The 23,770-nt window shown below is 35.2% G+C and overlaps 1 protein-coding gene across 1 annotated transcript in view; it reads left to right on the top strand.

Moving 5' to 3' along the window:
* The window catches only part of LOC145693510 (protein takeout-like), a 64,804-nt gene that overhangs the window by 19,301 nt on the left and 21,733 nt on the right, over positions 1-23,770 (top strand). The window contains exons 2-4 of the mRNA XM_081769577.1: positions 3,121-3,213; positions 10,199-10,349; positions 20,579-20,712. Coding sequence (XP_081625703.1) covers positions 3,121-3,213; positions 10,199-10,349; positions 20,579-20,712 — 378 coding nt within the window. The remainder of the gene's footprint in view (positions 1-3,120; positions 3,214-10,198; positions 10,350-20,578; positions 20,713-23,770) is intronic.

A 23,770-nucleotide genomic window follows, 5' to 3' on the forward strand; every position in this document is an offset into this window, starting at 1 on the left:
TTAAGTAAATTCATAAGAGCAATACAGGTAGGTATTTACCCTTTATACTCTTAAAGAACGAAAGTGTAACAAGAGATTTGAATTCTTGCTCATGAACATCTTAAAATTCTGTCTGGAAAATTGTGGGATTAGATTATTTAATAAATTTGCAAAACAAATAAATACAAGAGACAATATTAATTATAGTAATGAATAATGACGCTTGTTTTGCATAAGTTATATTGAAACTAGGAATTAATGAACAACTTATACTTTTAATTCCACACATGCCATTAAATGAATGTTTTTACTCTTAGAAAATGAAATACAGTAAGTACTGCAGGCATATGTTATGTCATTTAAAGAAATATGCAATTGCAATATTAATTGCTTTGAATTGCAATTAAAACGCAATTTCTGTAGTTTTCTTAACTCAACGCAAAGACAAATAGCCAATACGTACTCACACAACGGCAAATATATGGCACCATTTTTTCTCTGAAACAGTAATACATACAAAACCTTTACCAGGGTCCTCATTCTGGAAAATAAGTGAAAGTTAGGAAAAGGTCAAGAAATAAAAATGTATCAGGTGAAGTCAGGGAAATGGTAGGTTGGTCAGGGAAAGTCAGGGAAAAATCGATTTAGGTTCATTGTTTAATTATTGAATTTATGAAATAGAGTTGATTTCTTTACTGTTAATGGATGCAAAATCTGGTGTTCTCAATGATGATATTGAGAGAGTCAGTGTTCTCTGATATAGTTGTTGAAACTAATTTTCTGCGAAAAACACATATCTAATTGCATCCTGGCATATTTGCTCAAAAGGGTGGACGCTGTTCTAGAAGAATTGCATGGTGCCAAGAGGATATCTGGACAAGTGGCTGTGAACGCGAAGAAATAGTATCTCCAGGTCACAGTGAAAGCTCAGACTGAAGAATATAAGGAACACTCGAGTGAATTCATAGCCAATGACAGAGATTGTATTGGACTTGATGAGTTTTTTACTTAGTCTTAGGAAATGGGAAGAACTTCGTTGACTTATGGTCAGTTATGAAATTGTGTTTTATCCTCTTTCACGGAAACGCATTTTTTGAAAGTGGTTTTCACAATAAATAAAATTCTCATTGTTGAGAACTTACAAGAAGAATCTCTGGTGGCTCAACGGATCATATATGATTCTGTGATGAGAATAGGTGGACCATCAGAATTAAAAATTACAAGAGGTATGACAAATTCAGTGAGAAATTCAGTGAGACAGTATCAGGTGTATTTGGGAAAGAAAAGAGAAATAAATGCTGGAGACGAGAAGAGGAAGGAGAAAGGGAGATTCAGCAACAACTAAAGGTGTTGGAGGAAGAAGTAAAGAAAATTAAACTGCGGAGACAACAAGAAGGATATTCAGATCAATGAGAAGAAATCTATGCGAGAAAGGATGAAAACAAATTTCTAAATGGGTAGCAATTAACAACTGCACCAGCAAAAGTATGTGTTACATAATGTGTGTGTATGTCTTTTTTTTTTTTAGTAATCGATAAAATCATGTATGAACTATTTATTACTTGGTATTATAATGTGTATTTTTTCCATATCTTAAGTACTCTGTATACTGCACACTTTGTAACTTTACAATTTATGTAATATGTGGGCCAAATCAATAACGCCCCAATGCACATGTTTGTAAATTTACATTCGTTTGGAAAAAAAAATTGAAAAAAAAAAAACAGAAGCGGAAGAGAACAAGGCCAACTATCGGGAGTGTAGAAGGTGGAGTTTCTTTCTTTTTTCTATATTTTTAAGTTATTCAGAGGTCAGGGAAATCTGGAACTTTCATGGAAAGTCAGGGAAAAGTCAGTTTTTTTTCTCCAAATTGTGTGAACACGCTGTTTACATTTCCAAATAAAACTATACAAATTTAGGCGTCACTTCAAAAAAGTGGGGGGGCAACTGCCCCCTCTTGCCCCCCCTAATCGCCGCCCATGCTCATACGTGACGAGCTAACGTGGCTATATATGCCGAAAGCCCAGAAATCTAATTCCTAATTCTGATGTCTAACATCAAGGGCGCCGATTTTTCTGTAAATTTTTTTGGGGGGGGGGGCATTCAGATGTAGAAGGCATATACCTAGGTATATGAGGATTTTAAGACAAATTGCATTCAAATTATGCCAAATATTGTATATTCATAAATACAATGCGGGGGTGCACATGAGCTTTGGGGGGTCTCCGCCTCCCAGGATCGGCGCCGTTGCCTAACATAATGCTCTATGCAAACCAATATTGAAGCCAGAAATAGTAGTAAATTTCCATCATTTCTGGTTTTAGTATAGATGCTGCTAATGATATTATCTTCCCTTGAAACGCTGAATCGATTCCAAGAATCCGCTTGTCGCTATCTGTGTCATCTTTTTCTACGGCGATCAACCGCAAAAAGTTAAATTTCAACCATTTACGGTTTTAATAGAGCGTTAACGAATCAGATATAATCTATTCTTTAGACGCTGAAGCGATTCCAGAAAAACTCCCCTCGATATTCTCTAGTGTTTTAGTTCTTATATTAGTTGACAGACAGATGTAGCTATACTACTGATAGATGGAAATAGCCACTCTAATGTAATGGGAGTTTCTATGCTCATGAATTTGAATGTTGAAGTGTAATGAGTGCAAATACGAATAAAGTAATGAAAATATATAATAGAATAATAATATGAAATTCACATTACTACCTTATACCAAACGTTTTGTCGTCATAAAGTTGAATGGATTTGAGATAGTCTCTTATACGTCTCGACTCAACCAAACTTGAACTTTCTGACTGTTCTTTTGGTCACATAAAAGAAAGTTCAATATTATATTTTATTAAGCACAGTCACTGTTCGTTTCTTTCCTTAAAGGAAAGAAAGGAAGAAAGAAAAATATATTTATTTCTGCTGAGAAATTTCAGATGACAAAAACTTCACTTACATTAGTTTCGAATGAGATCTCAGATCAAAAAGCCTACTAGTACTGTATTAAGTAAGTTCTTAAATTTGCCTTGAAAAGTATATTCAAACAGTACTTTCTGATTTTATTATGTAATACTTTGTTTTCCATCTTCCTGGATATAATGCAAATCGTAAGTTTGGTTCATCTATATTTTCAGCTCATTTTCTGATTCCCTGCAAAAGAAGTTCGACAGACTTGGACGACTGTGTAAAAACTTCAGTTGAACATTTCATTCCTCATTTGGTTAAAGGTGAGCAAATTCTTTTCTTCATGTTGAATTAAAATTCTTGTTGTATTATTATTATTATTATATTCGTATTATGACTCCTTTGTACCAGACACACACACACACACACACACAAAAAAAAAAAAATGACTGAATTTGGATACAGTAGGCAGGTTATCGCTCAACTTCGTCTCACTCTAAGCTCTAAATAGACTGAAATCACTGTGATCGCGTTTTTCTCCCGTTGTTAAAATTCTGTAAACCTAAGCATTCTCAGCTTTACTACGGCAGATCACGATCAAGTCCGCACTTATATCTTACTGAAACAGAAGCTGGGCACACAGATCAATAAAACATAAGTACCGTAAAATAAGATACGTGTAAATGACTAACTTTAGCACAAATACTAACAAATCATTCTACAATACGATACAAATTACAAAACCTGGTTAAACTGTGCAAAAAATATAATATTACTGAATATGAAATACACAATTAAAATGACACTAAAAGATTACAAGCAACTTTTTGTTTAGCATTCTTTGATCGTTTTAACCTTTTATTTTTTTTTAATCCTATTTGATTTCCTTTAATGAAGAGGTGGCTATTTAAATTTGTTAATAAATTACTGTTTCACTTACTCACAGTCAATCTTCGACCGGTCATTTAATTTATCGCTGATACCACTCGGGCCCTGGCGTCGAATCCGCTGGACAAAAGATCCACAAAAGTTCCTGCATTGGAGCGGGACTAAGTTAGGATCAGTATTGATTAATTTTGAGGTTTTAATCCCGTTTTTCGCTAATAGGGGTAAGCGAGTGTCCTTGGTTTTTGCTACTTGATAGTCTGAACTTAAAAGTTCATTACGAAAATTGAGATCACAGACAATCATGAAAGTGTTGGCACGTATATAAATTACTTTACTTGAGATTTTTGTACACTGTTGAAATACTTATTTTCTACGGATACATAGAATGTGACTGGCGATAAATTATGAAAAAATTAAATTTTCACTTATAAATATTACAATTCCGTGCGCAAAGCTCAACCCTTCTAAGGGGAGCACTTTTGTATATTACTTTTGAAAAGTAGTGCACACCCACTCGCCTTTGTGGGTGCTCTTTAAAGAGACAGGCATATGCGCGTACCAAAGAGACACCGGGGGGCGCGGTGGCTTAGTGGTAGAGCGTTCACCTCCGGTGCTTGGGGTCCCTGGTTCGACCCCAGCTCGCGCCGTGTGGACTTTGTGGTGGACAAACACCGTGCTCGTGGGTTTTCTCGGGGTTCTCCCGTTTCCTCCCACTTTCTTCATTCCACCATTTTACTCATTTCTCATTATCACCGTCTTTAGCCTAACCGGCATAACCGTGGGACGTTAAACTTAAGGATTTCATTTCATTTCATTTTCAAACAGACACCGAGCGTTTTAGTTAACAAATCAAGGCTTGTATATGGCCAACCGGGAAAATCCCTATTTTCACTCCTAGCGTCGGGACCAAAATTATTGTCCAATGAGCTTTTGGTTATAAAAGTGAGTAGGTGGAAGGTGATTGTCCCGAAAATCAGACTCAAAGGAACATTCACTAAGCACGTTATCGTCACGTGAACAGTCCTTGTTCCTCGACCATATATGGCCGTAAAAATCGAAGTGAGGCCTACCAACACAAATGTACAACGTAGGCCTACCAAACTGATGAAGAAAGCTTCGAGATTGTTCCTTTTATATACGAGGGTTGGTTGATAAAATTTGAAATTAAGTTTGTCTTTCCCAATGTTTTTTTTTTTTTTTTTTTTTTTTTAAATTTGAAAAATGAGCTTCGGGTCCGTGATATCACGTATACAACTTTGTAATGGTCGAGTGTGATATTTTAGCATATTTATTTATTTATTTAATACATATATTTCATTTCTTACACTGTTAAATTTCATAAGTGTTAAAAATAAATGTGACATTGTATATACATGAAACCTGCTGCAAATACTGCCACAAAAGTACTCAATGCAACCTTTGGTTAGAATCAATATATTGAAATGTTTGTAAGATGAACTTTATTTCTACTTTAACCAAATCGTTCTCCGTCTGAGGTTTCCTTTGGTGGTAAATCAATCCTGTAATCATCGATTCATTTACTGTAGGAAGCTGTTGTCAAGAAAATTCCTTAAAGAAAATTTAAGTTTAAGAGACGCAAATCTTGATAGGTGAAGAATTTGACGAAATAAGGTTTGGTTGTTAATTGTTTTTCAGCTGTTGTAAGGCATGATTCAGGTTTATTGTTAGAAATCAAAGGAAGGCAAAATAATAATAATAATAATAAATGAAATACTTCTCACAAATCAGAACTCTATATTTCATAGACTATATTTTACATAAAAAAAATTAAAACCTATTGGAACCAAAACCATATGGACTTTTTTATATGGCACAGCTCAGTTGCCTATTGAAGTAGTCAAAAAAGGCTTTTCCGTGATTTCCTGACACCTGTTTCAAAATCCGGGAACAACTATGTTTAAACTGAGTAAAGTTCGCACAAAGGAGGATTTTAGTAACACCATTCTTTTTTACCAACGCACACAGAACCACTCAATAGGTCTGCACGGGAACACTTATATTAGGTTGTCTACGAGCGCAACATATGGAATTTGGGTGTCCTCCAGAAACTAGATGGTGCTTTTTTACCTTGTTGAGTCAATATAAAATAAGATCGGTAATATTTAAACTACTTAGCCAAGGCAACAGAATTTCCCGCAGACACTGAGAAATATGGATTTCACTGTTCAGATTTTCGTCGGTCAAAACGCTGGAGACTGTCTCCCAATCCCTTGTCATTGCCTGCCAGACCATAATTTTCTTTGGAAATTTAGATTTCGGTATAGTACTATTGTTTCTATAGGGGATTGTACACCTGGAACATTGGAGACATCAGTAGCGTCCCCAGGAATTTATTTCGGGGGGGGTCCAAACTAAATATGTAAGGTATTTTATATTAAAATTCCTAAAATTGCCCCTAAAATTAGGCAAAATTTTTAAAAAATTCGAAATTTCGGGGGGGTCCAGACCCCCAGGATCCCCCCTGCGTACGTTCCTGGGAGACATATTCATTGAAGCATTCTGTTTGACATTTTTCATCATCAATGAAGAAGAAAAACATACCTCCCAACAGTATGGCTTGATTATACAATTTTCTACAATTTCTATTTACCTTATCGATCCTTCTTTTGTATTCTTGCCACCTTCTGTCTTCTACGGGCCTGAATTTCGGATATGTTCTTGTTTCTCATCATGTAAGTATGGGAAATATTCAATTTTGAGTAGCCCGGCGTGTTGATAAGTTTGATTGTTGCAGAAACAAATTCTTTGTTTTATCAAGTATCATTTGGTTACACGCTGTGGGCTGGGATAAATTTGTGTTGTATCGTACATTGCCAGTTTCCAGAGCACGTTTGATGAGTCGATAACTTTTCCTCTTATTTACACGTTGATTTTAGAAGTGGGATATTGTCACATCACAATCGCGATTGCACGTCTGAAAAAACTTGGCAATCTTAATGTTTTGCATTTCTGCATCTTTTATTTTCGGCAATTGTCTACGTACACCACACATCGGTAGAAAATACTGACTGAACCCCGCAATGGCAGGATACATACATTTCTCTCTCCCATATCCAATGATGCCAACTCCAGGTTTATGACAATAAACATGAATCACACCTAAGGGACGGAAAGAGGTCTTACGACATTTTCCTTTCTATGTAGCCTTGGTGCTAGTATTAATACGGTTTCTGAGACAAACTTCACAATAAAACCACTGAAAGATCAGGATATGAATTAAATTTTTCCAGGTGGTAAATACGTTGTAGTATACTTTTTACACTTACAATAGTACTTATGCGAGCTCATAAAAATATACATTTGAGTGTATTATAAAGAAACGTGCCAAATACAAAGGTTCGACAAGTAAATCTTCAATTTTAATCTGCATACGAAGACTGGGTGCCTCAAAAATCACAAAATTACTAAACATGTGGTTTTGTAGGGGTACGTGGTCTTTGACATTAAGTGACCTCTGCCATCTGTCTTCTTCACTACTCAATCAGTCTCCAATGAAACTCGAAGGCAATGGAGACATGACAAGAACATGTAGATCATTTGCCAAAATAGGAAGTAATAAGGAAGGATTTTGTACTGGAAATTCCTTTTTCACTGTTGGATATATTTTACTTCCTAATTTTCCTTGTAAAGATGAGTTTTCGCCCTTACTGTACATATGTCGGAGGTCCGCCTCACCTTTGAGATTTTTTAAAACTTTACTATCTTGTAGGGATCGGTTTGAGAGATGAATCAAAGACAGGGAATAAGTGATTTCTCTGGAGCCAGAGTGGTGGCTATAAAATCTCTATTATTTTCTTTAATATTCCTAGGAAGTAATTAGGACTAGCCTCAGTAGTGGCTAGAGCAAGAATTAAGTGATTTCCTTGGATCAGGGTCGTGACCAAGATAGTTTGAAGTTAATTTGAAATTTTAGTTTAGCCAGGAATAGGCCTAAGCGTGAGTGATAGCTTACTGCGATGATAGATTCCCATTTTTTCCACACAGGAGAGAAGTAGGTTTTGTGCATACTCTACCTATTTTTTTAAGCTTAAAGGCAGAAAATACTTTTTAAAGTTGTTTCTTAGATTTTCTTGTTAAGACACAGAAGTCAAAGGAATGATCTTCTCTTTAGAAACAGATTTTGATTTGATTTTGAGTTTAACTTCCCTTTCAGCAGCGAGGTTATATGAGACGGAACCTACTGATTAACGTGGAATCCGAACCACATGAGCTCCCACGGGTAATCGAATCTAGGTCTCCCACGCCAAAGGCGCGTACGCTAACCGTTTGGCCACGAAGGAGCTCCCTTTAGAGAAAAAGTAACCGTCTTTGAACTCAGTGGTGTCCATTGAAAAATCCGGTTATTCTTAATATATATACAGGGTGGAAGGTAACAACACCGATAAACGTTGGGAGATGATTCCATATATGAAATGAAACATAAATTTCTAATAAACATGGGTCGAAAAACGTCTCCTTTAAGTTATGAACCGCCGAAAATTCGAGAAACCACGTTTCAAAACGTCCTGACTTAGAAACTATAGGAACTATCCTAAGCGCTTTAAGGAATTATACAGGAACTAGTATGCGTTCTATCTAATATCCATGTTTCACCATCCTCCGTTATCGGCGAAACAAACCGTAAAAAAAGAAGTTGAGGTATAGGGATACTCCTTTAAATACTAATGATGCGTTTGTTTCGCTGGTGCCGGTGAATTCTGAAACACGGATATCTAGACAGAACTCATACTAGTTCCTTTGTAATTCCTTAAACCATTTGGGATAAACCTTATAATTTCTAATCCAGTGTAAGAGGTTACTGGTTCGTTTACTTAATCTTCAAAATAATAATTCTCAACGTGTTTTACACTTTCTTATCTGGCTTTTAATATTTGATCAAGCAAAGCGTACATAATCGACTTTTCTACACATACAATAAAATATTTATACTTTCATACACACTTCTTTACTCGTCAATATGTCTACGTATTAGTACAATTATTTATGTCGTTGCTATAGAAACATCAACACTTATTTTTGTTACTGATTACATAAATAATAATCTCGAAATCTCTATATATCTTTCTTTCTCTTTTATACATTATAATGTTCACATAATTCGCCTCTGATCCCTTTCTGAGAATAGGCACAGATTGCCAATGAAACATACAACGTTATCGTTGTACCAGGACGTTTTGAAACGTGAATTTTTGAATATTCTGCGGTTCATAATTATGAAAGGAGACGTTTTTTGACCCATGTTTATTAGAACTTTTTTCTTTCATTTCATATAAGGAGTGACCTCCCAAAGTTTTTCGGTGTTGTTACTAGCCACCCTGCATATATATATATATATATATATATATATATATATATATATATATATATATATATGACAGAAAGTTGTAGTCAGACACGTGGTTTCACCTCTGGTGCATGGGGTTCTTAGTTCGATCCCAGCTCGCGCCGTGTGGACCTCGTGGTGGACAAACACCGTGCTCGTGTGTTTTTTCAGGGTTCTCTCGTTTCCTCTCACTTTCTTCATTCCACCATTTCATTCATTTCTCATCATCACCGTCTCCTTTAGCCTAGCCGGCATAACCGTTGGACGTAAAACTTAAAGATTTCATTTCATTTCATTTTCAAATCATAAGGAGGAATTTGTGACGAACGTAAATAAATGAAACCCATGGAAATGACGTAGCTACATTTCTCTTTTGAAACACCTTTTCTCCCCTTTTGTTTCATTAAAACATAAATTGTGGATTTATGTCTGCCGCATCTTTGGGTTCCACCTAGCCTGGATTTAATTGTAATATGAAATGAAACGGAATCTTTAATTTTATGTCCCACGATTACGTCGGCTAAGCTAATGGAGACAGTGATGATGAGAAATGAAGGAAATAGCGGAATCAATAAAGAGAGAGGAAACGAGAGAATCCCGAGAAAACCCATGAACACGGTGTTTGTCCAGCACAAAACCCGCTTGGCGCGAGCTTGGATCGAACCAGAGACCCCATGCACAAAAGGTGAACGCTCTACCACTGAACCATCATGCTATCTGCATGTAATTGTGTTCCTGTCATTTGAGGGTTCAAGTAAGTCAAATAAAAATAGATAGCAATACTGTTTTTTTTTTCTCTTTCTAAAAAGATACAAGTTTTATTGCTCAATTGAACACTTACGAGTTCGAGTCCTGAAGCCTGTTGTTCTGACATTATTTTTCATGTATGTTCATCGTTTCCTCTAGGTAGTAAGTTCATTGACAAACATTAGTTGTCGTCCTCCCAAAATGTTATTCTTAGCTCCAAGTTTCGAAATTTCCAACATAAACTAACTGGACGATCACATCCGAAGCTCTCTTAAGTAAATCAATATATTTAGCATAATAATTTACCTTAATTATCTTTACTTTTGCAGGTTTACCAGAATATGATGTTCCTCCAATTGACCCACTTATTATTCCAAAGATAATAATCGAAGAAAGCGGAGGAAGACATTATAAGCTATCCTTCGAATTTAGAGATCTTTACTGTTATGGGTTGCGCAATTTAGAAATTCTAAAAGCAAGGTAAATGTTAAAAAAATAATATTATGAGAGATAGTGAATCATATTAATTATTAAGAAAGAACTATTTTTATTTTCTCGTATTTTAAAATATTCTAAATAGCATATACTCTTGAAAACTAACGTACTTTTAAGATTTCATCTATTATATAGGATAGTTTGTCATGTGTTGCTTGTTTCTCCGAAAGGTGCCCTTAAATGTTTCTTTATCTTGGTCTTCAATCTCGAAGGATTCCGTGTGTCCTATAAGCAGAAGAAATAACGTATATGGAACTCACGCATTCTAGTACCATTACTACAATTATTATTAGACTTCCAAACTATTATATGCATAAGTGTCGGAAGTCTTATATGGGGTGTTTTAAAACAATACCGACAACGTTTTGGAGGTTATTCCTGACACCAAGATAAGACGAAAAGTATAGAACAATCTGGGTGATCAAATGCTTCCTTTAGGAGTTATAAGTTGCCGAAAACGTAAAAAAAAAGAAAAAGAAAAAAAGAACTTTAAAGGTCCATAGCTCCAAAACTATGGGACCTACCGTAGTCGGGTCAAGATTTCATTTTAGTATCTGACCTATCCAAATATCCAAGTTTCAGAATCCTGAAGTACTTCTGCAATACATTTATAGAGGTAGTTGGTGAGTATTTCAGATTATACGCCGGTAGCTGAACTCCCTGTATAGAGATTGTTGCGTGAGTAGCGCAGGATTCTGAAACATGTATATTTTGATAGTGCACATATTAGTTCCGAAGCGAAGTCTTGACCCGACAACGGTATGTCAATAGTTTTGGAGCTATCGACTTCCGAAGCCTATAACTCCGAAAGGAAGCATTTGTGCACCCAGGTTGGTCTATACTTTTTGTCTTATTTTGGTGTCAGGAATTACCTCCCAAACGTTGTCGGTGTTGTCTTGAAACGCTCTGTATAAGAGCTTTGTCCGTTCGTCTGTCTTTCGACAGGTATCAGAACAAGAACAGTAAGAGATATCGAGATGCGGGTTTTTGCAATCTATTCAGGGTCCCAATGATAGGACCCATCTCCTCCAGTAACTTCCTATTGAAATCAAAAGTGATTCAAGTTAGTCACTCCCGGTTTGAACATTTCTCGCACTAAACCAAAAATGGTGACAGAGAGCGAGAAACGTTTTTTTCTACAAACGATTCCGCGTCACGAGAAACGAACTATAACTATCTCGAATACTCTACCAAACCGGAAGTAGTTCTAATTAATATTACTTTCAGTTTCAATATTGATTTTACAGAACCAAAATGAAAACAGATACCGAGATGTTTCCTGCGGTCGATTCAGCGTCCCAAGGATAGTTTCCATTTTATCCATTAACCCTGTATTCAAATAAAGAGGGGTTCAAACTAGTCGTTTCCGGTTTCAATGTTTATCACCATAGAACGAAAATGGTAGAGGTGCGAACGTTTCAGCGCCTCGAGTCAACACACCATGACTATCACAAATACTCTATCAGAAGCGGAAGTGGTTGAAATTTACTACTACTTCCGATTTCCGTATAGCAAAAACGATATTTGATCACGAGAGTCAGTTTCTTACAATGGATTCATGTTTCAAAGTGTAGGCTATATCTCTTTCTTTAACCATATTTCCAACTGGAAGTGGCGCAAATTAACGATTTTCCGTTTCAATCTTTATCCTAATAGAACAAAAATTAGTAAGGCATACCAAGTAATGGCTTTCTTTTAGGGATTCAAAATCCTAGAAATAGGTTATATCCTTGATCTCATTTATAAATTTGCAATCAGTAGTTATAGATGCACTACTTGAAATTTGAGTATTGAATTCCCCTAGTTTGGAAGTCTATCGTAGTTTCACACTGTGAAATGAAATTCACTTGTTATTTAGTATTTTTCCTCTCGGCAGGTCCAGTGAATAACGGAATTTTTTTTTAACTCATTAAGGTCTGGAAATGTTTCTTTCCCGGTTTGTTATCTGCAGTTCCTCCTTTAAATTCCAATGTTTTCTCCTACTTTCAAAATTATCTATTAGTTGTGTTCTTCTTCTTCATACTCTTTGCTTTTGTTCTTTCCCTATATGGTGTAATGAAGGAAATGTCTTTACAAGATGTGTCAAATTCGATTGCCCTATTTACAAAGGCTGTTGATCAAAACGGTCTCTTAATTCCTACTCGTTTCAAAATATCTTCCTTTGTTACTCTCTCCGTCCATTTTATCTTCTCGATCTTCTCCCAACACTACATTCGAATTTCTCTTGAAGATCTGATAAGATCTGTAACTGATGAACACAATACCTTTACCAAACCTGTCTCATCAACTGTGTTACTCATGTGGCAAATAGTGTTTGTAACGAAATTGCTTCTGTTCCGTACATTTTCGTTCCATTAGATACCCGCAGAGGAAAGAATCTCATTGCGGTTTTACAAATGCTGGATTTTCTGCCCACAACAGTGATAAAGCATACCAGAAACAGATTTGTTCCTTCAATTAGTTACGATACAAAAACGTTACATGCTTGAATAACGTTACTGCCTCATAACGAAAATATGTTATGTGTTGTACCCACCGAAATTAAATAACCAATAATTTTGTTACAGAGAGCTATTTTCGTTACGTTACAGTTACGTTAAGTTATCCACCCCTGGATATTTCTTCACTGACTTCAGTAATGTCCAAGTCTCTGAACCATACAATCCCATCAGTAGCTCTTTCTTATTCCAATTTAAGCCTCTAGTTACAAGTGACCTTTTCTTTTTTATGTGTTTCCGGTTACGGTAATGCCTGACCTGATCTCTTTGATGAAACAAGAGTCTCTCCTCAAAATATAAAAGTAGCCAAGAATGTTTTGTCGCTTTTTCACCAACCATTTTCAAACATCGATATATCACCTAAGACGTATCTCGTAGATTAAAAATAGTCCCCATCAGCATCGACGACCTTCTGCCAACGTTATAGAAGGCCGTGGGTTCCATCGCGATATAACTTGGTGGGCCGTGAAGCGAAGAATTTATCAGTTGCATTTTGCACCTCTACTAGGGATTTGAACTGGCGTCTTCTAAGGTGATTTTCCAGGGAATGGAACAGGTGATAATCGAACGGTGCAATGTCCAAGGAGTATGGCGGATGCAATATTGTTTCCCATCCAAGGCGTAGAATGATATCCCGAGTTATCCTAACCACGTGGGTCTTAGCGTTGTCCACTAACAGGAGGAACCCTTTGCGATTCAGAAGTGCTGGTTCCAGAGTTTTGAGTTTTTCTTGAATACGGCTCAACTACTAACAGTAAACAGTTGGATTGACGCTCTAACCAGCTGGTAGCAGTTCTCGATACACGATACAGCGAGCAGTCCACCAAATATACAGAAGGACCTTCTTCTAGTGCAGTGCTAGTTTCGGCTGTTTTGGAACCGGTTCATGGTATACTAAGCAATGATGGCCGCGCATTGGAGCTTCGTACAGGACCCAATTCTCATCACATGTTAACACCCTGTCCAGAAATAGCTCCTTCCTTAGACGAGACAGCAAAGAAACACAGGTGTCTGTTCGCGTTGCCTTCTGACCCGAAGTCAAATCGTGTGGGACCCATCGACCCAAATTGTAGTGCTTTCCAAGTTTTAGGAGGTGGTGCAGAATGGTTTTTCCACTCACACTGAATTGTAGTTCCAGTTCTTCCTCACATGTCTGGCCACTGTTCGTCTTAATTTCTACCTGAAGATTTCATTGTGGACATGTGTTGGTTTGCCGTGACGTAGTGCGTCTTCGAGTGTTTCGTCACCGTCCTTGAACTTGTTACACGACCAACCACCGCTGTCCGCATAGTACAACACTCTCGTCAAAATTCTGGCATATCTTCGGCCCCGCTGCAGCGGCGTTTGACCCTAGTTTGAACTCGTACAGCATACATGCCCTTACACGCTCTGTGGAGGTCCCATGTTCACTCTGTCCTTACGCAAGTTCACGGTATAACTGAACTGCCACAACCAGGTAGTATGTTGGATATACCCACACCAACAACATATGCTTGCCTGTATGTATTCGCATTCAACTCACAGTGTTAGGACCAATGGAACATAGACCTCCGCAAAAAGCGACAGAACTTTCTTGGTTACCTTTATACTTCTTAGATATTTGAAATGATAGAGTTCCTAAATCCCTCTTTCTTCTACTCTGATACATAAAGGTGTATTTTCACTAGATATCTTTTTAACTTTGGATTTTTATGTTGATTTTCATTTGATGTTGTTCCGGAGTATCAACTATTCTGTCAACCCTCCCCTGTAGTATTTTCTCGGTTCTAACTATAATAACCATGTATTAGTATACCTCACTTTGTTAATGATCTGAAGTACAATTTTGAAATTTGTAACTTCTGTTCATTCTTTCTTCATTAAAAGTTTGCTATAAACGTTGAATATTTATAACAACATCCTTGCTTGACTCCTCTCCCAATCTCCATACTATTGATTTATCCTTGGTTTTGGCGTTACTTCATTCGTTGTCTTGTGTTCAGGTTAGAATTGAGTTGATAATACCTTTAGTTGACTCAGACTTTTCAAGTATTTCCAGAAGTTTGATCCAATTAATCCTGTCGAAAGTTTTTGCCTGTCGATATCATGTAAGATACTAATTTATATTCTATTCTTGTCACACAAAATGGGGTGGCTAAATGGTGTCTTATCTTGGTTCTCATGGTATATGTATTCTATGTGATTTATATAGATGTACTTTGGGTTTACCCATTCATTTATATCATATAGGATGCTTATTCATATCTTGGTCTTTGTTTCCGAAGCTGTCTGAGATGCTAACTTATCTTGGTCTTGAACCACTGTGTATTCCGTGTATCGTATACGGTACAAAGAAATAACGTTCCTTGTAATCATGAATTCAAATAATGTATAGGACAGTTAATCACATTTTTTTCTATAACCAAAAAAGCTATAATTAAAAATACGTCATCATCTCTCAACATCTGTGGGCTCCTTGTGTCAAATTCTAAATGCTACTTTGAATTCTGCAATTGTCTTTCATCTTATGCTTTCTGTTTCTTTTGGAAAGCTGAATTTAAATGCTACTTTACCTTGACCGCAAACCTCTTAAGATATCTTGTGTATTATATGGTACAACGTAAATAATTAGTTTGATTACTCAAATCATCTTGTATTGTATACGATATTTACTGATATGATACTTTTTCAAAGCTAATTGATACTGATTATATATTACGTTTCTTCAATTGTATTATAATATGGGATACTTGCTCATTTGTTGCTTCTTTCAACAAAATTTTCTTTAATAACGTCTCTTTGTTTTAATTTCAACATCTATATATTCCGCGGTCGCATATGGAATAAAGTAATAATAAACTTTCTGCTTATAAATTTTCATATATCGCATACGATACTTACATGTAACAGTTCCCAAGTATAACACTCCTATTTTGATAAAATTTGGCAAATGGATACTACACATGAAACAAACGAATACGTGTTTTTTTTTTAAATTTTCTTCGGAAAAACGGTTTTAGGGGGCAAAAGCCGCCACACAAATTTTTGAAAGTTGACACCCGAAAAGCAAGAAGAAATGGACCAAAGTAAATGAAGTTGTGCACAGATATTGTAGGCCTGAAATGAGGGAATAAGTTTTCATATCTTCCTGGAAAAAAAATCGGATGGGTGGGGTACGGACCCCTACAAACCTTTGATCACGAAATATCAAAAGTGCGAATAAGTATATGTCAGAAGTGCCTAAAGGACATGAAGAACTGCAACGAAACTTCGTGTAGGAGCAATAAGCAAACAATCTGCGGAAAAACAATGTTGGGGCCAAGGCTTCCTCCGAAAACAGAAAAAGATACCGTAGAAGCGCAGGAAGGAGTGGACCGAAGTGAATGAAATTGTGTGTAGATATTGTATATGTAAAATAAGGCAATACGTGTTTCCCAAGTGTCCCCATCAGATTTGCTTTAAATTTGGCTCATCAACAGTAAACAGAAAATAAATTGATACGTTATTCCTTATGCGGAAAAACATTGTAAGGGAGTAACCCTCATTGAAATATTATTATAAAATATGCTATAGGTAGGAAACAGCTAGTGTTATAATAGTGAAAATTTGCAAGTGCATAGATGGTAGAAAGTAGGGAATACTTGTTAGTTTGTGTCCCCGGCTGGTTGCAGAGGCAAATAACTCTTCATTTTATGTCTACAATATCTATGTACAATTTCATTCAATTTTGTCTCCTTCTTCTTGCCTTTTGCGTGTCAACTTTCAAAATTTTGGGTGGGTGAGGGGCTTTTGCCCCGTAAAACCGTTTTTCTGCAGAAAATAAAAAATAAGCATTCGTTTATTTTTTGCGTATTGTCCCTACACAAAGTTTCTTTTTAATTCTTCATGTACTTTAGGCATTTTTGACATAATTATCGACTTTTTTGATATCTCGTAATCAAAGATTTGGAAGGGTCTGTGCCCCACCCGACTATTTTTCCGGATAATTCGGAACATGTGTTCCCTCATTTTATCAGGGATGCAAATAACCACTCTCCCGGGGCGAATACTTAATCGGTGCGGGCTAGTATTAAATATCATACTGAATCTAAGTAAATGATTTTTATTGTGGGATGTGGGCTAGTAGCTTTTTCCCTGGGCTAGTAAAATTTTGTTCCTTATTTGCAGCCCTGGTCTACAATATCTATGTACAATTTCTTTCATTTCGGTCCACTTCTTCTTACCTTTCGGGCGTCAACTTTTGAAAATTTTGGGTGCAGGCTTTTGCCCCTTAAAACCGTTTCTCCGAAAAAAAATAATAAATAAATAAATAAATAAATAAATAAATAAATAATAATAATAATAATAATAATAATAATAATAATAATAATAATAATAATAATAATAATAATAATAATAATAATAATAAAATCACGTAATCGTTTATTTCGTGTGTAGTATCTACCTGCCAAATTTTATCGTAATGAGAGTGTTACACTTGGGAAGTGTTAGATGTTGGTCATAAGTTGCTTTTTCACCAAAAGTCGTTGTTCATCGTTGCTATCATTCTTTTATATTTCTTGTGTTGTATGCTATGAAGTATGAATGTTTCTTGGGCTCATCATATATGATTCTTACTCATATGGTGCTTTCTTCAAAAAGTTTTAGTTAACTTATTACTTATTTACGTTAGCCCTCAAAGTCTGAAGTTTATGTGTGTCTTATATAGTACAAAGGAATAACGTGGCTTAGATTCATTAATTATAGTTTTTGGCACTTAATCATGTTGTGTTTCTATCTCTGAAAGCTATCACTAAAGACTGTCTCATCTTGGCTTTCAACCTCTATGTCTTCTGTTTGTTAAATATGACTTTAAAAAATAACGTACTTTACGTGTATTATTTACTTTTATATTGCTTCTTTCTCCAAAAACTGTCGTTAAATTATGTTATCTTGGTCTCCAGACACTATGGTTTCTGCATGTGTTCTTTGTGAAATGAAATATGGTAGCCTATAACGAAATAGCGTTCTTTATATTCAACACATGGAATATCATGTAAAACAGTTCCGTAACTTAGATTTTTTCTGGGAGGGGGAGAACAGTATACGTGTATTTGGGCCCCTAGAAAAATTGTTTTTTAAAATTTCTTGGGCCTCCCTCTTTCCATCTTTCTCTTACTCTTTATGGGCTGCACGGAGTCTAAGGGACTTCCCGCACGGCAAGGTCTGCGGGTTCCGTTAGTTACGCCGCAGGGCCCGTTCCAGACATGACAAATTAATTGAGGGGACAATATTGATAAATCTCAAAGCCATATGAATAAATATTATTTCTAGCTCCCCTAATAGTAGATATTTTTTTACTGAAAAGGGCCCACGACTCAATTTTATTGCATTTATCTTTTGCGTGCTGTTTTGTTTAAGTAATGTAGGAAATCTGATGCTTTATTTATAATTTCATGTTCGTATCTATATGGAGTAAGAATATTTTTTTCGTAAAATGGGCCCTCTTCGAACGGCGGGGAGCTTCCCTTGGGGGCACTTTCCTCTCCTGCCTTCCCATAAGTTACGGCTCTGATGTAACATACAGGATACTTGCTCATATACGCAAGTTTTTTTCTTATTTTAATACCTGTTGTTAAATTCTAGCTTATTTTCGTCCTCAGTCATTATGGTGTGTATATTGCGTAAAGAAACAACTTATTTCGAATTCATAATTTATCTTCATTATAAAGGACCATTACTTTCGTGTTGTTACTTTCACTAACAGATAACGCTATCGTAGAAGTCAACCCCTATCGATTCATTGTGTCACATATTTCATAAAGAAGTAACATATTTTCAGTTAATCAATTTTTCTGTATTATGCAGGATACTTACTCAGATACTGTTTTCTTTACCAAATGCCGTTCTTATATACTACCTTATTTTGGTCCTGAATCTCGAGGTATTCCAGTTGACTCAAATGAAGAAATACCAATATTTTATCGTCAAGTATAATTTCGTATATTGTGTCTTATTCATTCCTTCTTTCTAATAGTAAAATTTTGAATTCAGTGTTCTTATCATGATTTGTATTTTGTATATAGTTTTATATGTAATTTTATATTTATATTTTGTTTCTATTAGTACTGTTTGTAATTAAATGGTGCGTGATCTTGATTTAAACTTATATTGATTATCCTTTTTTTCTTTGTATTTGGAGCAAAGAATGTAGCATCACTTAGTATACTATTTTTTTTATTGCTTCTTCCCCGAATAGATATTATTTAGCGTTTTTGCCATATGATGGATCTCAATCTTTATGGATTTAGCATTTCATAACGTTCTTTTATTTTATCAATTTTCTTACATGGTATAAGATATGTATTCATATCTTGCTTCTTTCACCTGAATTCTTTGCATTTTCGCTTTGGAAAGAAGTATAACTTTATTATTATTATTATTATTATTATTATTATTATTATTCACGGTGGCTCAGGGGAAGAGTGGTTACCCTTGGTATGTGAGGCCTCTAGTTCGATTCCAGGACAAGTAAATTTGTGGTGGACAACATTGTGTCCGTCTGTTATCTCGGGGTACTCCCGTTTCCTCCAACAATCTCGTTCCCCCAATTCTTTCATGGTCATTCACTTCCCCTAATCTTTGTCTCCCTTTGCCTAAAGGGGATAATTGTGGGGCGATAAATTGAAATATTTTATTATTATTATTATTATTATTATTATTATTATTATTATTATTATTATTATTATTATTATTATTATTATTATTATTATTATTATTATTATTATTATTATTACCAAATCAAACACTTATAAGTACTAATGTGTCTTCTAGTTTCGGCAATATACCATTGCCTTTATCACAGGCTCTATAGATATAAAAGTACATTCTACGGTTGCAGATTACTTATTTCATAAAATGAGAGAAGGTAACATCTAACAACCAATGAGATCAACCGATAAGGTATACAAATTAGAAGTAATAAGTGTTTGCCTTTGTGAAATTTTATGATTTAAGTTCTTCCACCAACAACTGTCGTAAATTCTGACCTTAGGCTGGTCCTCAACCTCATTTTGTATTTCGTATATGGTGTAAAGGAAATTCACATATTTTAGGCCTTAATTTTCTTGTATTATATAGGACACTTCCTGATATATTGCTTATTTTAACTACACCTCACGTAAAATCCTATTATGCCTTGTTCCTCAACCTCTATTGATTTTGAGTCTTATCTTGTATCATATAGGATACTTATTCAAATGTTTATTCTTTCATCAATATGTAGTTGTCATTTAATCCTATCTTAACCTGGTCCTCAACCTCTATGAAAAGACGTACGCCAGATATTGGTCCTGTGTACCCAGACCCATATTCCCGAAACATATTCCTGCATAGATGCCTGTCTCTATGAATTCTGTGTTTTTTACCGTACAAAGGTTTAACTAACTTTGAATGCTTTAGAACACGAACTGATATATTGTTTCTTTCACTGGATGACGTCCTTAAATATGTTGATAAGCAATTTGGTTAGCAATCAGGAGGAATATTGAGCTAGGTATGCAATAAAGATTTTAGATATTCCGATTCCAAGATAATATTAAAATTTCTTTATAGTCTGTTAAAATTAGTCATAGCCATGCAGTATATATATTTAAATTAAAGCTCAAAGCTAACACCATAAAAAAAATCTTTTGTTGACTAATGTATAGTACTACCGTGTGCATATTCAGTTCTATTCTTATTTTTATTATTTCTCAGGGTGAATTTGAAGAACTACGTTTTCCATTTTGATGTGAAGCTTCCAACATTCAGAATGGCAGGAAAGTACGAAATAGGTGGTCGAGTTTACAGAATACCAACCCATGGGAAAGGAAACTGTAACATTACATTGTGTGAGTACATTTTATTTGTTATTTCTATTTTTCATGTTACTGATATTCCTAACGAAATTAGTGGTCGAATGAACAGAATACCTACTCATGGGAAAGGAAATAGTAACATTACATTATGTGCATACATTTTATTTATTTCTTTTTTATGTTACTGATATTAATAACGAAATTGGTGGTCGAGTGAACAGAATACCTACTCACGGGAAAGGAAATAGTAACATTACATTATGTGCATACATTTTATTTATTTCTTTTTTTTCATGTTACTGATATTAATAACGAAATTGGTGGTCGAGTAAACAGAATACCTACTCATGGGAAAGGAAATAGTAACATTACATTATGTGCATACATTTTATTTATTTCTTTTTTTCATGTTACTGATATTAATAACGAAATTGGTGGTCGAGTAAACAGAATACCTACTCATGGGAAAGGAAATAGTAACATTACATTATGTGCATACATTTTATTTATTTCTTTTTTTCATGTTACTGATATTAATAACGAAATTGGTGGTCGAGTAAACAGAATACCTACTCATGGGAAAGGAAATAGTAACATTACATTATGTGCATACATTTTATTTATTTCTTTTTTTCATGTTACTGATATTAATAACGAAATTGGTGGTCGAGTAAACAGAATACCTACTCATGGGAAAGGAAATAGTAACATTACATTATGTGCATACATTTTATTTATTTCTGTTTTTCATGTTACTGATATTAATAACGAAATTGGTGGTCGAGTGTACAGAATACCTACTCATGGGAAAGGAAATGGTGACATTACATTATGTGCATACGTTTTATTTGTTATTCTTTTATTTGTTATTCCTTAATTTGTTATGTTCCGTTGAAAGCATATAACATACATAAAAGAGGAGAAATGGGAAAAAATAGATATCCCACTTATTATCGACAACATTGGGCTCAGACAGCTTGTAAAGCAGTAACTACAGCATATAAGGGAATACTTCGCATAACATGATTAATGGGTTATACTGTGGAAAACAGAGTTCTCTGAGGTCGGTTTATGATGGGTTGTAACTGAACTAGTTCATCACCAAAATTTAATATTAAAAACGTTTAGAAATTGAAAATTTACTTAGGAGCCTAAGAATTTTCACGGACATTATGTTGTCCACCACGAATTCATATCACCTAGAATCAGGGACCCCACGGAACAAAAGGCTAATAATACTGTGCCACTAAGTGTTTTGTTAAATATTTATTGACAGATAATTATGAAATATATGAGAAAAATATAGATATATATTTTGATTCTTCAATGAAACTGAAATTCAGCAGTTAAGTGGAATATATTTTATTTTTATCTTTTTTAAAGGCCTACTAATTCTTAAGTTAAATCTAGTGAGTTAGATTCTATCACTGAAACGGTAGCTTGTGAAGTACTTTCGGTTACACGCATAAGAATGTTTGATATGTTGAATCCATTTCCTACATTAATTCATCGTAACCACCATTCTTCAATTGCAGTTAGTTTCGTCATGAGCTCCCTTCTGACTAAACGGTTAGCGTACGCACCTTTGGCGTAAGGCTCGGTGTGGATTCCCAACCAGAGCTTACGTTAAGCTGTAGATTCATGTCTTGTATAGCCTTGCTACCGAAACGGATATCACAAGACAAAGCTTGACTCGATTTTACACAATATTCCTCTTTATACATACATAGTGATATTTTCTGCTTTTCATTTATTATTTTTTAAAGATTTTGATTTATCGAAACATCTTTATATTTTTATCCCATTCGCCCGTCCAAGAAAAAAAAATAATGCGAAAAACTACTCGATCAGTAATCAGCAAATTTGGTCAGCGTGGCGAGGGTGAAGAATTTGGGAAATGAGTTTGTTTCTGAACCTGATATTCAAACTGGAAGTAGTAGAAATTATCCATTTCCAGTTTTAACTTTGATCGTTATAGACCGACACACACTCATAGTCAACGTCTTGCGAATAAAATCAGAAAAATAAACACACTGCTGAAGAAGACTACTCTTCTTTAAGATAAAAACACATTTACACGTGACGTTTCGATCTTCTAGTCAAGATCCTCATCAGACGTACACTGAGTGGTACAAAAAATTACTCAAGGATATATACACACACAATTAATCTCTCTATCTGCTCTCTCATTGGCCCGTTCAAACAGCCAATCAGAAGCGTGGAAATCTATCTGAACTGACCAATGGGACAACATAACATTCTACCAGAAAGAAACAACAAGGAGCAAGCAACCATTGAATGCATTAATTCATATACATTTTTCTGTATTTATCAATAATATTTCTCCATTCTTTATTAATGCTGATACCTTTGGTCCAATTCATTAAGTTTACATCCTCTTCTTTCTCTATCCACCAGGCCTCTTTCCACTTTCTCGGCCACAATCTTTTTTCCCGTTCCAGCACAATAACTTCTTCCCAGTTCACATCATGTCCCTTTTCTTTTACATGTTTAAAGATTGCGTTTGTTTCTCTGCCATATTTCACATCACTTTTATGTTGTTTAATTCTTTCTTTCAATAATTTCCCTGTCTCACCAATATATTTCATATCACAATCCTTACAATTTATACAATAAATGACACCTTTCTGATCTCTCTTTTCTTTTTTCTTCCCTTTTCTTTTGACCATGTCCAACAATGTTCTGCTACCTTTTCTATACACCTTGACCCCTTGCTTTCTTAACATCTTTTTTAAAATCTCGGTATCTTCTCCTAACCCTATAATGCCTTTCCATACCCCCTCATTGTCCTCCCCACTTTTACCTTTCCCCGAGTAAAATGAGTAAGGAAGGAAAGAGCATTAAGACTCAATGGTATCAAAAAGAATGTAGTGCTGGTATTCATTGTAATAAGAAAAGTAATGTAGATAGAAGCACAAAAGCTAATTTCATAAGAAATATGTTAGAAAGAATTTCCAAAATTTGTAACAAAAATGTAGAAGAGAATGTGGAAATCTTTAAAGGACAGCTGTATGAGAATGGTTATAGTAAAAGGGATATCGTTAAAGATCTGTGGTCTCGGGGAAAGGTA

The sequence above is a fragment of the Thermobia domestica genome, chromosome 8, assembly GCF_964235325.1.
Source record: "Thermobia domestica chromosome 8, izTheDome1.hap1.1, whole genome shotgun sequence".
In the NCBI taxonomy this organism is placed as follows: Eukaryota; Metazoa; Arthropoda; class Insecta; order Zygentoma; family Lepismatidae; genus Thermobia; species Thermobia domestica.